The sequence below is a fragment of the Furipterus horrens genome, unplaced genomic scaffold (assembly GCF_987537825.1).
Source record: "Furipterus horrens unplaced genomic scaffold, mFurHor1.1.pri manual_scaffold_12, whole genome shotgun sequence".
NCBI classification, from domain to species: Eukaryota; Metazoa; Chordata; class Mammalia; order Chiroptera; family Furipteridae; genus Furipterus; species Furipterus horrens.
Window position 1 is genome coordinate 92,405,068 of NW_028327182.1, and position 13,825 is coordinate 92,418,892.

The following is a 13,825-nucleotide window of genomic DNA, read 5'->3' on the forward strand; positions in this document are numbered from 1 at the left end:
CAAGCCAAAAACCTAAGAGTCACCCTGGTCACGTTTGCTTTCCAATTCCTGGGCCAAACTGCTCCTGATGGCTGTGTCTCTGCAGCATGGCCAGTCCTGGCACTCTCCACCCCGTCCCCTCCCCTGGTCTAAATCAAGGCTTTTGGTGCAGACTCCAGTCTCCAAAATCGACTTTCACCAAGGATCCCTACAATAAATTTCACTTGCAGTATCCAGAGCGGTCTTTAAAGAACAGATGCCCTTTCTAAATTTTCTTCCACGGCTTCCAAGAGCCAAGGTTTTCTAGCCCCTCTCACTGTGTCAAATGTTCCGCCCAGTCACATTGATAGGCTTGTTCTAGTCCCTCCCCTAAATCCCTGCCTGCCTGCCTTCCCAGTTTTTCTGGTCTCAGCTTAAAGATCCCTTCCTCAGAGAAGCCTCCTTTAACCATTGTAACTAAGACGGATCTCCCTTTGCCCTCACTGTTTTCCCCCCTGTCTCTTTACTGTGCTGAGCTTTCCTTTCAGCACTGACAATTCCCTGACATTTTAGGTGTCTGACTCTCCCACCAGAACGCATGGTCCACGAGCAGGGACTTCCTCCCTTTGGAACCATCACTGCTTAGAACAGTGTCTAGCGCACAAGCAGCACTCAAGGACCGAGTCATCAGGCGTCACTGGTGAAACTGTTGGGGGCAGGGGACAAACTCTCCCGTGTGGACCAGCACTTACATACGCTTGTCACAGAAAAACCTGAACATAGAGAATCCACCGGCAGTTTTCAATAAGTTCAGATTTTCATGTCAGCTGGTTCCACATTTCTGTACACAGAATCACCTGGGCACCTCTAAAAAATTCTAATATGTAAGTCACATTTTAAATGTTAGATCACAATTGCTGGGAATGGAACACAGGCACCAGCAGGTTTTGAAGCTCTTCAGGTGATTCCATAGGGAGTTAAATTTGGGAACCTCTGCTATATAGTATGTGTTAGTAAGTATGATATAAGATGAAATCTGTAATATAGTTTTTAAAATCCCAGTCATGTTATGGACACCTAGGACTTCTATTTCCTATGTGGTACAGAAAATGAAAAGAAATTCATGAAAATACAACTGTTTCAAACGTTAGGTCTTAAAAGAGCACATCTTTCAGGATTTTCCACATTTGTTTCCCTATCAAAACTAATCCGAATTTGGGTACTTCTATTTGGAAGTTTATTACTTGTTCATATGCTGAATCAAATTTATGCATGAAAAAGTGTCGACTTCTATGTAAGTCACATCTGAAAGCTTTTGGGGGCTTTGTACTTACTCATATTTTTAATGGCATTGGGTAAATAGTTCTATCTTGGTAACAGGGATGTAATTACTAAGACAAAATGCTATATTCTCAAGGGAGAAAAGAATTTTATCCTCAACAAGTTACAATAAAATAAATTCTTCATCATGCTAATATCCCTTGCTCAAGAAGTAATATAATAAACTCCAGTCATCAAATCAAAATATCCTTAGGACAGAAGTTCATCAAATATTAGGCATTTACCTTTCTCTAAATTCACCTTTAAAGTATCTTCATACCTCAGAATAAAGGACAAAATTAAGAGCAAATCAAGTCACATGATTATTTAAATCCTCACCACAATGAAAACACTGTGGATTTCAAAAGAACTTTGGGGATATTTCAGCCAACCTAATGTCACATACATATGAATAACCTGACACACAGATGAGGTAAAATGACAAGCCTAAAAGTCACACAGGAGAACTAGAAGAGAAAAAAAAAAAAACAATATTTTTTTTCCAAATAAGCAGACAGAATTTTTCACATGTTAAACAAAAAGAATCAAGATCATCAGATTAGGAAGGGTGAGGAATTAAAAGTATGTTACACACAGATCTAAAGGACTAGTCAACCCGCTGCCCCCTCTCCCCGAAAAAGCCCCCAGAACTCTGAACATACGGATATACCATCCGTCAAGAAGCTTACCCTTAAAATACTAGAGTTTTGGAAAACTCGATTTACAAATACATTATTAATTGCATTGTTATAATGAAATTAGTTCGTTAAACGTGAAGACATCAAACAGCACCAATACCAGAAAGTTAGGAAAGTAGTTACTTAATATACAGTCACTGATTGGGACAGAAATTAACTACAGCCACTAGCAGAATCATGTAAGCTACTGCTTGACATAAAGGCAATATTTAGAGATTAGTATATGCCCTTTTCCCAGTGATAGGCCTGTGTCTAGGAATCCCAGCAGCAGGTCAATGTAGAAAATATTAAATAAGATGCATTTCTAAAAATCGCTCAACTTCAAACCATGATACCACATAACGCAAATTTTGCCAATATAAGCCCAGGGCAGCATTTTTGGTACTGTCACTACTCTTACCTGTCCCAATTAAAATAAAACACTACTTCCTCATGGAGCATTAGATGGATTAGCCGTGTCTGTGAAGCGGGAGCAAAGGATTTACAAATGGGCTACTAACCGTGTATCAAAGCGCTACTAATGAAAAGAGCAGCGAACACTCGAACAAGAGCGCGTTAACTCCCCATGGAATCCCAAACTGTCATCTCTAGTTCCTTAGGTTCTGGGGAGACTGGAGAGGAACAAGTGTGTGTACAAACGGGGCCAGGGGAAAGCAGCTCTAAAAGGTATACGGTGTTTGTCTTTTAAAAATTCCCATGATAATTTTAATACTTGCAGAGGACTCCAACTATTATCTAAATTTTTTTCAGCATGTAGAACTAGCATGTTAACAAAACTGTGGTGTTACCCAGAAAAACAGCATCGCACTGGAAGTGAAAATGAACTAGGCATGGCTTGTGAAGCTTTCTAACGTTCACACCACCCTCTCCCTCTTCCTTGCTCCTTTCAACCGGTGCTCTAACGACCACCTGGTTTAAAATATTTGGTAACTCAGTGCAGAAAATTAAGGTCACAGACAAAGTACAACAACTTTTAATACAGCATTAATACTAATGATTAAAAATTATTGCATAGTCTTATGCATTTATGCTAAAACAGTTTCTGAAAGTAAATCCTGAAAGTATTATATAAAAGACAAATAACCCTTTAAAATGTGGATGGCCTTCACTACCTCGATCTTCTCTCCTTTTTTGTCTTTTCAGTACTTTTGTCCATTGTTTTTTCATTATCTCCCCTGCACTTTGGGCAATACCATTTCCCCTTTGGTTTATAGGTAAGTGACACACATGAAAAGTGGAACCACTCAATTGGACACTGTTCATTGTCACATCCGATCATCTCCCCATAAGACACTTGGTTACATAAACAGTATGTAGGTTCATTGGGGTCTATTGCAAACTCAACAGGTGATGCTTCCCTTTCCTGCTTGGCCTTGGAGCGTTTCTTTTTCTTGGCTGACTTGGATTTCTTTTCTTTAGGTGGCTGATCATCACAGTCTTCAATACCATTAGTCATGTGACATAAATCACGGCTTTCACTGGGGCGCTGTCTTCGGGGTCTCCTTGACGACCTTTCTGGTTGGCTGGAATCCAGTTTTACTTTCTCTGAGCCTCGTTCACTTTCAGTAGGATCTTGAAAACACTGTGAATGTAGCTCCATTTGCCTTGCCCGATTTTCCACCAATTCGACCATTTGTGTGACAATTTGAATTTTTTCATCTCCCAATTCTTGGCTATTGATTAATGCTCTCTGGAGATGCTGCTGCAAGCGCTTTTTCTGGTTTAAATCATCTTCTTTCTTGTATTTTTCATAGACATCATCGATTTCCTTTAATGTTTCTAAAAAAGGAAAAGAAAAGTCAGAATGTTATTATGTGTCAGCACACACAACAGTTTTCAAGTTAGTTATCTTTCACAGAAATGGAAAAGTTAGTATGAACTCAAACCATAAGACTGCACTCTTCTTTAGCAGGTGGACAGTAAAAATATTATTTCCCATATAAAGACCATATGCTATCCGAAATAAAAGTATAGATTTAGAAGTAAATCAATAAAAAGGAAGAACACAAACCTCTAATACTCATTAATCTATATTAAAAAGAAGATGGACAGCTAATTAATAATCAAAAGTATTTTATGTGGGCAGACTCACTGTATGCCACTTCAGAGTCTACCTAGTGATATATTGCCTACACTTTATTGGAACTTCAAAACAATTCTGTATATAAAATTTATCCATACATGCTGGACTCCAACCATAAAACTTAAAACTTAATTCAAGGACTTGGCTTGATTACAGTCCCAAGTAATTCAGGACTTACCGTTCAGTCAGTGACTTGCATGACTCCAGAGAGACACTACACTTTTACTTTCATATAATATCCCCGGACTTTCTTAAAGCAGACAGAAGTTAACTCTTAGCTTCCCATCGTATCAGTTTTAATGGCTCTTTTATCACATGAGAGATAATTCTGAAACCCAAACTATTGCCAGAGGAGGTTTAGATTCATATTCTGGCGTCAACTGACCAAGCCACTAACAAAGTTACAGCCAAGTCAGCACTGAACCACTGCACTGTTGTAGATAACTCAGCAGCAGGTTCTATGCTTCCTGAACTGCTGGTTTAGGTACCGTATAGCATTCGGAACACGTTTAAATCAATAAAAAATAGCTGAGTCACTAGGAGGTATACAAATATCTGAGAGTTCCATGTATCATCAGAATTTACATAAGATTAGCTTTTATTCCACTCTGTTCTATTTGTTATCCTTATGAGATTTAACACTATTTGAAGGAGTTGTTTTACTAAAGGTGGAGAAACAAAAAATGAACACCCAAGGCAGGTCACTCCCTGCGCTTTACATGCCAATGTTACTATCCTAATGATGGGGACAGAAATGTCAGACAAGCAAGATACATACACGGGGCTGCAAGTATGGTAATATAAAGCAAGTATTCAACATAACTCTTACGGATCGGCTCCTCCCTGGCAATTGCAGGTACTCACAACTAAGGGACAGCGGTTTAACCTCAGATACATGACAAAGTGGCACTACACATTTGAGGGTACTCATACCTGCAAAGTGTATTTTTAAACAAAGGTCACATCTAGCTCGTTTGCCTAGCTAGGTATGGAAGTAATTTCTTAAGAACTTAATTTCCCGCCCTGGTTGGAGCGTTGACCAGAACACCAAAAGGTGTGGGTTGATTCCCCGTGAGGGCACATGCCTAGGTTGCGGGTGCCATCCCCAGTCGGGGCGAATATGGGAGGCGACCAATAGATGTCTCTCTCTCTCCCTGTCTCCCTTCCTCTCTCTGTCAAATCAGTGAATACATCCTCGGGTAAGGATTGCAGAGGAAGAAAAAAAGAACTTAATTTTCTTCCAAGAAAATTTTCTTCCATGCCCCCTACCCAAGACACAAAATTTGAAGGTTAAAAGATAAAGAAAAACCTTATTTCGAATATTCTTTACTTAATAATCAGAACTTAGAGGTTAATTATATAATACCAACACGTTAATACATGAGATAAAAATTCACATTTTTAGGACACCTTAATTAAAAGAGAAAGCAGGAAACTAATACTTACTGAGACCCTCCTATGTAATAAAGATTTTCGCATCTAATCCCCACAGCAACCCCATGAGGAAGGCATCACACTTCCATACATGAAGAAAATGAAGCCCAAGGACAATAACCCCAGACCTTGACCTCTGCCAAATATGCCTGGCTCCGCCATTTAAGCATTTTCTCCTAAGCTGAAAGGAGGGCACTGAAATTATTAAACTTAGTGCAAAGGTTATTTACCCAGGAAATTACGAACAAAAATACTGGAATAAAAATTGAGGTTCTCTTAATAAACCAAATCCCATAATACTTCATTCAATTGTAAAATTTTCTTCATTTCTGTATTTAAGTTTCTAACGTTACTTTTAAGGTTCCTCAGTATTCTAACGTGCCTCAAATAAGTAGGAGAGAAATCTGATTGCTTAAGTAATCTGTATCACTAAATATTGTAGCATTAAAGCCAAAACCAGAAGACACTTTAAAACTAGCAAAGAATAAAAAAACATGAATTTCTGAACCAAGAACATCGTTTTTAAAGCTAAGAAGTATAAAACTGTGACCTCAGTAAGCATGTGCACAGTGAAAACTAGATCGTTTTTATATTAATCTCGAAACTAACCACATCTTAACGGAGCTGAAGATTTTTATAACCTCTCAATCCTTTAAGGCCTAATACTGTTTCTCATGATACCAGAGCTACTTATGACAATTTCTAGGTGGTCACGATGGGAGACTTTCCTGTAACAATCTGTCCTTCCCCAAGTCAAATGAAAAGGAAATACAGGTATGTGTCTTTACAGAAATGTAAAAACCTGCAAACTTTACTCACTTCAGAGTTATCTGAAAAATTTAAAAAGTTAAATATAAAGTTCTTAAGCATATATATATCATTTTTAGGTTACAATGCATGTACTGTGTGTGCATTTGCTCCATCATGTCGGTAGAAAATACCTTTGGAGAGATTTTCTTTGAAAAAAAAAAGAAAAAGATAAAACAGTTTCAAAACAAGCCCAGCGCCTGAGGTAGCCAGTTTGTGCAGCCAAACATTCCCCACCTCACTGGACAAGTTCCTCAAACTCCTTATAAATTTTAATTTACCCGTAAATGAGTTTTTACTTCATAACGTTAATGTGAGAATTAAATGAGATAATGCTCTAGACCTGAAACCGCCAAGGACACCCAGCAAGTAATCAATATTGATTCTCTTCCCCCCGTAAGGGAGATGAGTCCTGTCACTCGGGGACTCAGCAGTAAATTACAGATTTGAAAAGAGAGGCGTCTAAGTATCCTAACGTGCTCAGGGCCAGAAAATCACCCCCAAAGTGGGTTCCTTCGAGACTAAACCATTAGATTAATGACGTGTTTGGAAAAACAGGGAATGGGTCCAATTAAGTTATCGCTTTAAAGTCCATATGGTTGTTCCCGCGTTACGTCCAAGGTCTCTTCCGTGACGCAGAGCTGTTAAAAGCACAACGGCTCCCCGTTTAAACTTCTCCCGTCCTGGTAGCAGGCGAAGGGGACCGCCACTAGCACACGACAAAGACTCTCTCTGTACGGAAGGCTGATCCCCCGAGCGAGCTACTTCGGCCTGACCACAAAGGGTGGCGTTTGACTCATCACACAAAATTGGAGGAGGGAGGGGTTAAGGGACGCCAAGCGGTTGCCCAGTCAACCACCCGCTTCCTCCCGGGGCCCGGAAGTGACGCAAGGCCCGGAACCTACGCGGTGCCAGGGTCAGCGACGCTACCTAGTACTGACTGTGTCCTCGTCACAATTGAGTGGCTGGGAGAGACTCGAAAAACCGCGACAAATATAGCCCAAGCCCCAACACTGACTTTGCAACGGACGAACTAACGTCCCCCACGGCTCCCACGCCCGCCCGAGCAGCCAGCCAGCTGCCAAACCTCGCAGCGACCAGCCATTTGCGAGGCGGGCAGGAGCGCGCGTCCGCGCCCCTCCCGCGTCTACGTCACGCCGAGGCCACGCCCCCAGGAAGAAGGGGCCCTCCCCGCCACACACACCCCTCTTCCTTTACCCGCAGGGACCCCTCCCCTTTTAACCATTTGGCTGAAGGAGCTCGGGAAGGGCTACGATCCGGAACTCTCCCCGGGGCGGGAGACGGGTAGGGGCTCCCCGATTCCCAAGCCAGGAGCCAGAGAGCGAAGGGAGGGACCTCCCCGGAGTCCGCCTTCGCGGTCCCGTCTCGCTCCCTCCCCCCGCACGTTCCAATGCATATGCTCTCAGGGGGTAGCGGCCAAAGCGGGCTGGGGGAGGCCAGGCCCCGGAGACGGGCAGGCGCTCGGCCACTGACCCCCTCCAGCCCCCGCCCGGCTGCGCGCTCCCTCGCCCGGGCAGGATGGTCTGCGGCACGGGGCAAGCCAGCGCCGGAACAAACGCTTGCTACTTAAAATGGCTGATTCCCCTCCACGCCAGCTGCAGCCGCTGGATCTGCAGCGGGGGCTGACGAGCAGCCCCCACCCCCACCCTGGAGACCCCCGCGAAGTCCTCGCCGCCCGCAGCAGAGGAACGGAGGGCCGCGAGCCCGGTCTCCCGTCCCTCTCCCCGGTCCCACACCCCAGAACCTCTCTGTGCACTCGAGGACTCTGTCCCGGGAGAAAAGGAAAAGTGTCACTTCCTCGAGCAGGCTCCGCACGACCGTGCCCGGAGGCCGGCGCGTCCGATCGAGCGCAGGACCCGCGCGGGCAGCCCCCGCGGCCCCCTACCTTGGTATTTGTTGTCCAGCTCCCGCAGCACGGACACGTTCCTCTGCATGTCGTGGGGCAGCGACTCCACACACTCGAGGTAGTCCTGCACGTAGCAGGTGAGGAGCCGGCTCCGCTCCCCGGTCAGGATCGCCGCCGACGGGTAGAGTTGCTGCTGCTGCTGCTGCTGCCCTAACATCCTGCCGCCGCCGCTGCTGCCCCTCGCCGCCGCCGTCGCCGCCGCCTCCGCATCCAGCAGCCACACATGCAACAGCCGCGGCCGCCGCGGCCCCTCTGCTCCGCAGCCCGCGCCGCGGGGACACCGGCCGCCGCTCAGGAGGGCACAGCCGAGTCCCCCGATCTCCGCTCCCCCCAAAAGAAGCCCTCACTCCCCGCCCCCGTGGTAACAAGCCCAGGGGCGGGGCGAGATCAGGGCTCCCTCCTTTTCGCCCTCCCTCCCCAGGACCAGAGCAGCGGGGATCCCGCAAGCGGAGCTGGTGCCGGGGTCTCGGGCGCTGACACTTCCTGTCCCTCTCGAAGTCCCCCGATGCTACCAACGCCGTCTCGTAGCTCGGATCCCCATGACAAGCCCTTCGCTGCCCCCTTTTCTCCCAATCACCCTCCGAGCCTGTCGGAGAGTCTTCTCACTGGACTGCCCCCGCCCCTCCGGCTGCGGCCGCCACTGCGCCTGCGCAAGACTCACTCCTATTAAGGTTGGGGGCCCGCCTCTACCGCCCTACCAAAGGGTTCGCATTCTCCCGCCTTCCCTCCGCCGCCCGGGCGATTGGTCTGTCAACTCTCGGCCCGGCCGAACGGCAGGCTGCGCCCCGCCCCCTCTTAAAGGAGAAAGACCGTCAGGCCCACCTCTCCGCCCAGTGTCTGAATGGGACTCGTTAGGGAGGGTGGCTGCCGTTTTCCTTCCGTCCTTCCCACCGGGAGGGGGAATCCTGGCCCGGTTCCCTCGGCCCCCTGTTACCGATTTTTTCCCCATCGGTGGGTCTAGCGCGGCCCCTCACGAGCCTTAAAAGGAGCAGCAGGCGGCCGCTTTTCGCTGCAACCCGGAGTGAGTGATGCCTAGGGGGACTACGCGACCCGGCGTGCAGCGCGCGCGGCTCCCGGCATGCGCCGCGGCCGTGCCCCCTCCTGGCCGCCGCCGCTCGCCCCCCAGCAGTCTCGGCGCTGGCCTCGGGCTCCGTTCCTCCTCCCGCCGCAGCCTTCGGTCTCGCGGGGCCGCGGAGGGCTGATCGCAGAGGTAGGTGGTGCTTCCGCGGGCCCCGGCCTTTTCTGGCCTTCTGTCTGCCGGCCTTTTGAACCTTTCCCCTGGCTTCAGTGTGCGTCCGTCTCCCAGCGCCGAAGTGGCTTGCAGGTTTCGTCCGCCCTCCGGCTCTTCTGGAATCCGGCTTCTTTCAGGCCGTGTGTGTCCCGCGAGTACGTGTGACCAGCAGCAACCTTTAAAGAGAACTGTTTTTTTCCCCGTGGGTCAGAGAGTTTCAGCACTGAATGGCGGCGAGCGGCACCGCGCCACCTTTTCATGTATTTTTCCCCTGAGACCGAAAAGCACTGACAGCCGGACGGAGGGGACACGGGGTGTGCAGACTGGAGTGAAATGGCATCGGGCCCCCGGCCCACGGCCTTGCCGACGTGGTCGACCGTCACGTTTAATTTCTGCGTGGTGGTCGTCCCGAGTGGGCTCTGGGTGTACATACAACGCGTGTTTGTGAAGGAGCTGGCCGGAAGGAGAACGCACGCACGAGCTGTGATGGAGTGGCTGTGTGAACGAGCCCGACTGTGAGCAGCGCCTTTGAGTTAGAAAAGGAAACGCGCGTGGGTGATGCATTGGGGTTTTCGGAGCGGTGGGCGCAGCCGTGTGCACTTCTGAAGCAGCTGTTAATAGTAAGTAACCGTTGACCTGTGGGGAGACACCTAGACCTTGATCTAAAGGACATTTTAGATTTCAGCCCAAAACAACGTAGGACGAAAGCCCCCTTTCAGCCGGGCTAGCAGCCGTTCCCTGGCCCTGCCGCCCTCATTCACTGGTGTTTTTCTGACGCTCTCTCATCAGGACCGGAAGATCGCGGACAGCGTCCGAAGGGCGCAGATGTTCTGAAAAATGGCCCAGCAGGATGTGCCAGGACGGGACCCTGCGCGGAGTCCCTGCAGATGACGTCGGAGCCAACCGAAGCCTGAGCAGAACCCTGGGGCACCCTGTGCTGCTTCGTCTGCCCCAGGGCCCCAGCTGCACCCGCCTGCGCCCTTAGACCCCGATAACGCTCAGCGCCCCCCTTCCGGGCTGGTGGGACTCCACACTCCACCCCTGTCCTCTCCCGATAAGCGAATAAACCTGGTTCTCCGTGTTTTCTACGCGGTGACATCTTTCACAGCCCCCGTCACCGGCCACCCGAGCAGGGCCCACGGCCTTAGCTAAGAGGTCAGCTGCGAGCGTCTGACTGCTGTGTAGTGTGAATTCCAGACGGTCCCTACGTGTGTCGTGTCGTGTTCGTGTAAGAATCGGATGTAAGTAGAACGAATACACGGACAGTTGTAATGGAATGTCTGTGTAAACAGGCCCGACTGTGAGGAGTGCCTTTGGGTTAGAAAAGGGGACGCAGGTGGGTGATAAAGGCAGGTGTTCCCGGCGGTGGGACACCTGCGTGGTGACCTGCCGAGAACGCCTTTGAAACAGCTGTTGACAGTAACCATTGACCTGTAGAGAGAAATCTAGACCTTGATCTAGGGGAAATTTTAAATTTCACCCAAAGCAACGCGGTCCGGGACACCCGGCGCCTTGGGAACAACGCGGACCGCACAGGACGCGGGAAATGCCCTGTGTGGTCTCCTGGGTCACTGAGGTCCCCACCGCCTGCGGGGTTAGTCAACCCAGGCGGCACAGTGCGCTGTCCGTCTGAGAACCGCCTAGGGGTTTTATTGTCGTTTTTCTCAGTCTTTCAATTACGCAGTCAGGTCTTGTAAGAAAACGCCGGCTTTTAGGGATCAAAATGTATTGCGTTTTCTCTGAATCGTGCTGTTTTTGTTGACCCAGAGATCTGAATCACGTCCTTCCTGAAGGCCCCAAGTAATGATTGGGGGCAGACAGTGGAGGCGCCCAGGGCTTTTATGCAGCCTGGGAAGTGATCTGCAGGCAGGTCAGACGTGGTAAGGAAAGGCAGTGGTGCAGAATGCTTACAGGGGCTCCCTCCAGGACCCAGAGCAGGATGAGAGGAAGGAAAGACAAGTGCGGGGGTGAGACTTACAGGCATTATTTCCACCTTTGATAATTCCACTGAATGGACAGAAAGGAACCCCCAAAAATGCAGATAGTGATTTTATTTTCCAACTTGTGTTAGTCTGAACCTATAAACAACACTCTTCAGATGGTAATATGTGTGTGTGTGCGTGAATTATTTCGTATGTGCTCTTCTTGCTATATTTATAAAAGTTAATCAAAGGCTTGGTTTATTCCTGACATACTTGTAAAAGCATACTCTGTACTTACCTAGGGAAAAAAGCATACTGTTCCTTACCTAGGAAAGAAAAATCACTGTACTCCGCAAATTCGTTGACCTTTGTTATTTATCATGTCTTTTTCTCCTCAGCAATTATTGATTGGCCAAAAAGTTCATTTGGTTTATTCCTCGTATGATGACTCTAATAGCACCTCGTTGTCTTTAACTTCATTTGAAACAATTTTGTTAGGTTGTATTGTGACAGCTGTCATATCAGCGTGCATTTTTAAAAAACATCAAAAATAAGTGAACTTTTGTGTAGCCATTTTAATATTGAAGGTGGAAAAAAGCAACATTTTATTATTTCAAGAACAGTAAAAATACAACTGAAATGCAAAAAATTATTTGTGCACATGTATGGAGAAGGTGCTGTGACTGATCAAATGTGTTAGAAGTGGTTTGCGAAGTTTTGTGCTGGAGATTTCTCACTGGACAATGCTCTACGGTTGGGTAGATCAGTTGAAATTGATAGTGAACAAATTGAGACATTAATTGAGAACAATCAACATCATACCACATGGCAGATAACCAAAATACTCAAAATATCCAGATCAATAGTTATTGGTGAAAATGAAAAATGTGTTTTACGAAGGAAACCATGCGGACTTTTTGGCCAGCCCAACACTTTACTGGAAATTTGACTCTTTTTCAGATTAGGTTCCCTTATTATGTTAAATGCAGTATTTTAAAAGTTCCCCGTTCTCTGCAACATAGAAGTTAATTGGTGACATTGAATCTTACGAATAAAGCAAAAAAGGGAGCCCTGACTGGCGTGGTTCAGTGGGTTGGGTGTCATCCAACGAACAGAAAGGTCACTGGTTTAATTCCCAGTTGGGGCGTATTCCTGGGTTGCAGTCAGGGTCCCAGGCTGGGGGTGTGTGGCCGCTGATCAATGTTTCTCTCCCTTTCTTTCTCCTTCCCTCTCTCTCTAAAAAAAATTAAAGCCTTTTTAAAAATTTTTTAAAAAGCAAAAAGGCATCTTATTTGCTCTTCCATATGTTTTGTACCACAGAGTAACCCTAACATATGTAAGTAACTGAAATCCCCAGATTAACAAAAGTGTCTGGGATTGCCTTCAATTTCTAGATCAGATACTTTGAGAAGTTCCTGGTAGGAAACGTTTAGGCCTCTAAACCTTTGTCCAACAGCCCTTATTTATACTGAGAGGACAAAGTAACAACTTCAAACTCTGAAAACTAGCAAACAGTTCTGTTGGATTCCTGAAGACACATCCTGAGAAAATTGAGCTACTGCATGAGGTCGATTGAACTGGACATGCTTTACTTTGTCAACTTCTTAATTTTAAAAACTTTATGATGGAAATTTTCAAACACACAAAGGTAGGGGTGATAGTACAATAAATCCTAATGTACTATTTATTCACCTAGCTTGAACATCTATCAATATATGGCCAATATTTCATCTATGTCCCCCTTACCCTTCCTGAATTATTAGCATTTTATCTGTAAATACTCTAAATACGAAAGGATAAAAGATAACTTTTTAAAAACATCTACAATACCATTATCCTATCAAAAGTATTGCTATCATTTGATATCCAGACAATTCCCTATTATCTCATTAATAACTTTTTACACTGGGTTTGTTCAACAGGATCCAAGCAAGCTCCACACTGCATTTTGTTAGTGAGGTGTTTTCTAAACCAGTGAGAAGCAGGTAATTCCCTATTTAATTCAGTGAAGCAGATAGCAATGCTTTTCTAAGAAAGATTTGAATGGTTGAAAAGCACTGTTAAAAATATGGGAAATTCTAGAAAATCACTTTAAACAAAATCTAATTGATAGACCACTTAGAAATGTAATTGCACCTGATGCAACTAAATGCATCCTTAAAAGAGCTAGGAGTGTGTGTTAATTTAGAGTATAAGTTGTACTAGGAGGTCCAGTGAAGCGTTTTAAATTTAAAAAAAAAAAAAAAAACTAAAATCAATTCATTAGTACAACCGGTAACTTTAAAAAAATGCATTTTCATCGAGCTCGGTTTTAAAGTGCGTTTAATTGCATTATTGCATAAGGAGCACACACTAATTGTAGGGGGGGAAAGCAGAGCTAAAATGAAGCTTTTAAAAAAATTACACACTGAAGATAACTCTTCTCAGTATCTAAATATACCTTCA

General features: G+C 46.1%; 1 protein-coding gene and 1 long non-coding RNA gene across 2 annotated transcripts; one reads left to right on the top strand and one right to left on the bottom strand.

Annotated features, from left to right (window-relative positions):
• Positions 1–2,933: 2,933 nt before the first annotated feature.
• ING2 (inhibitor of growth family member 2) lies at positions 2,934–9,236 on the bottom strand. Its single transcript, XM_090258357.1, has 2 exons — positions 8,207–9,236; positions 2,934–3,755 (listed from the first exon to the last, which is right to left on the bottom strand). The coding sequence occupies exons 1-2, from the start codon at positions 8,382–8,384 to the stop codon at positions 3,085–3,087; spliced, it is 849 nt and encodes a 282-aa protein (XP_090114483.1). The 5' UTR covers positions 8,385–9,236; the 3' UTR covers positions 2,934–3,084.
• On the top strand, positions 7,484–10,542 carry LOC149996601 (uncharacterized). The gene is made up of 2 exons (XR_016507423.1): positions 7,484–9,437; positions 10,248–10,542. It is a non-coding gene; the product is annotated as an uncharacterized LOC149996601 (long non-coding RNA).
• The last annotated feature ends 3,283 nt before the right edge of the window (positions 10,543–13,825 follow it).

Coding starts and splice junctions, on each gene's coding strand:
- ING2 (XM_090258357.1), bottom strand. CDS start 8,384: ATGTTAGGGCAGCAGCAGCAGCAGCAGCAACTCTACCCGTCGGCGGCG. Junction 3,756..8,206: donor GCTGGACAACAAATACCAAG/GTAGGGGGCCGC, acceptor TTCCTTTTTTAG/AAACATTAAAGGAAATCGAT.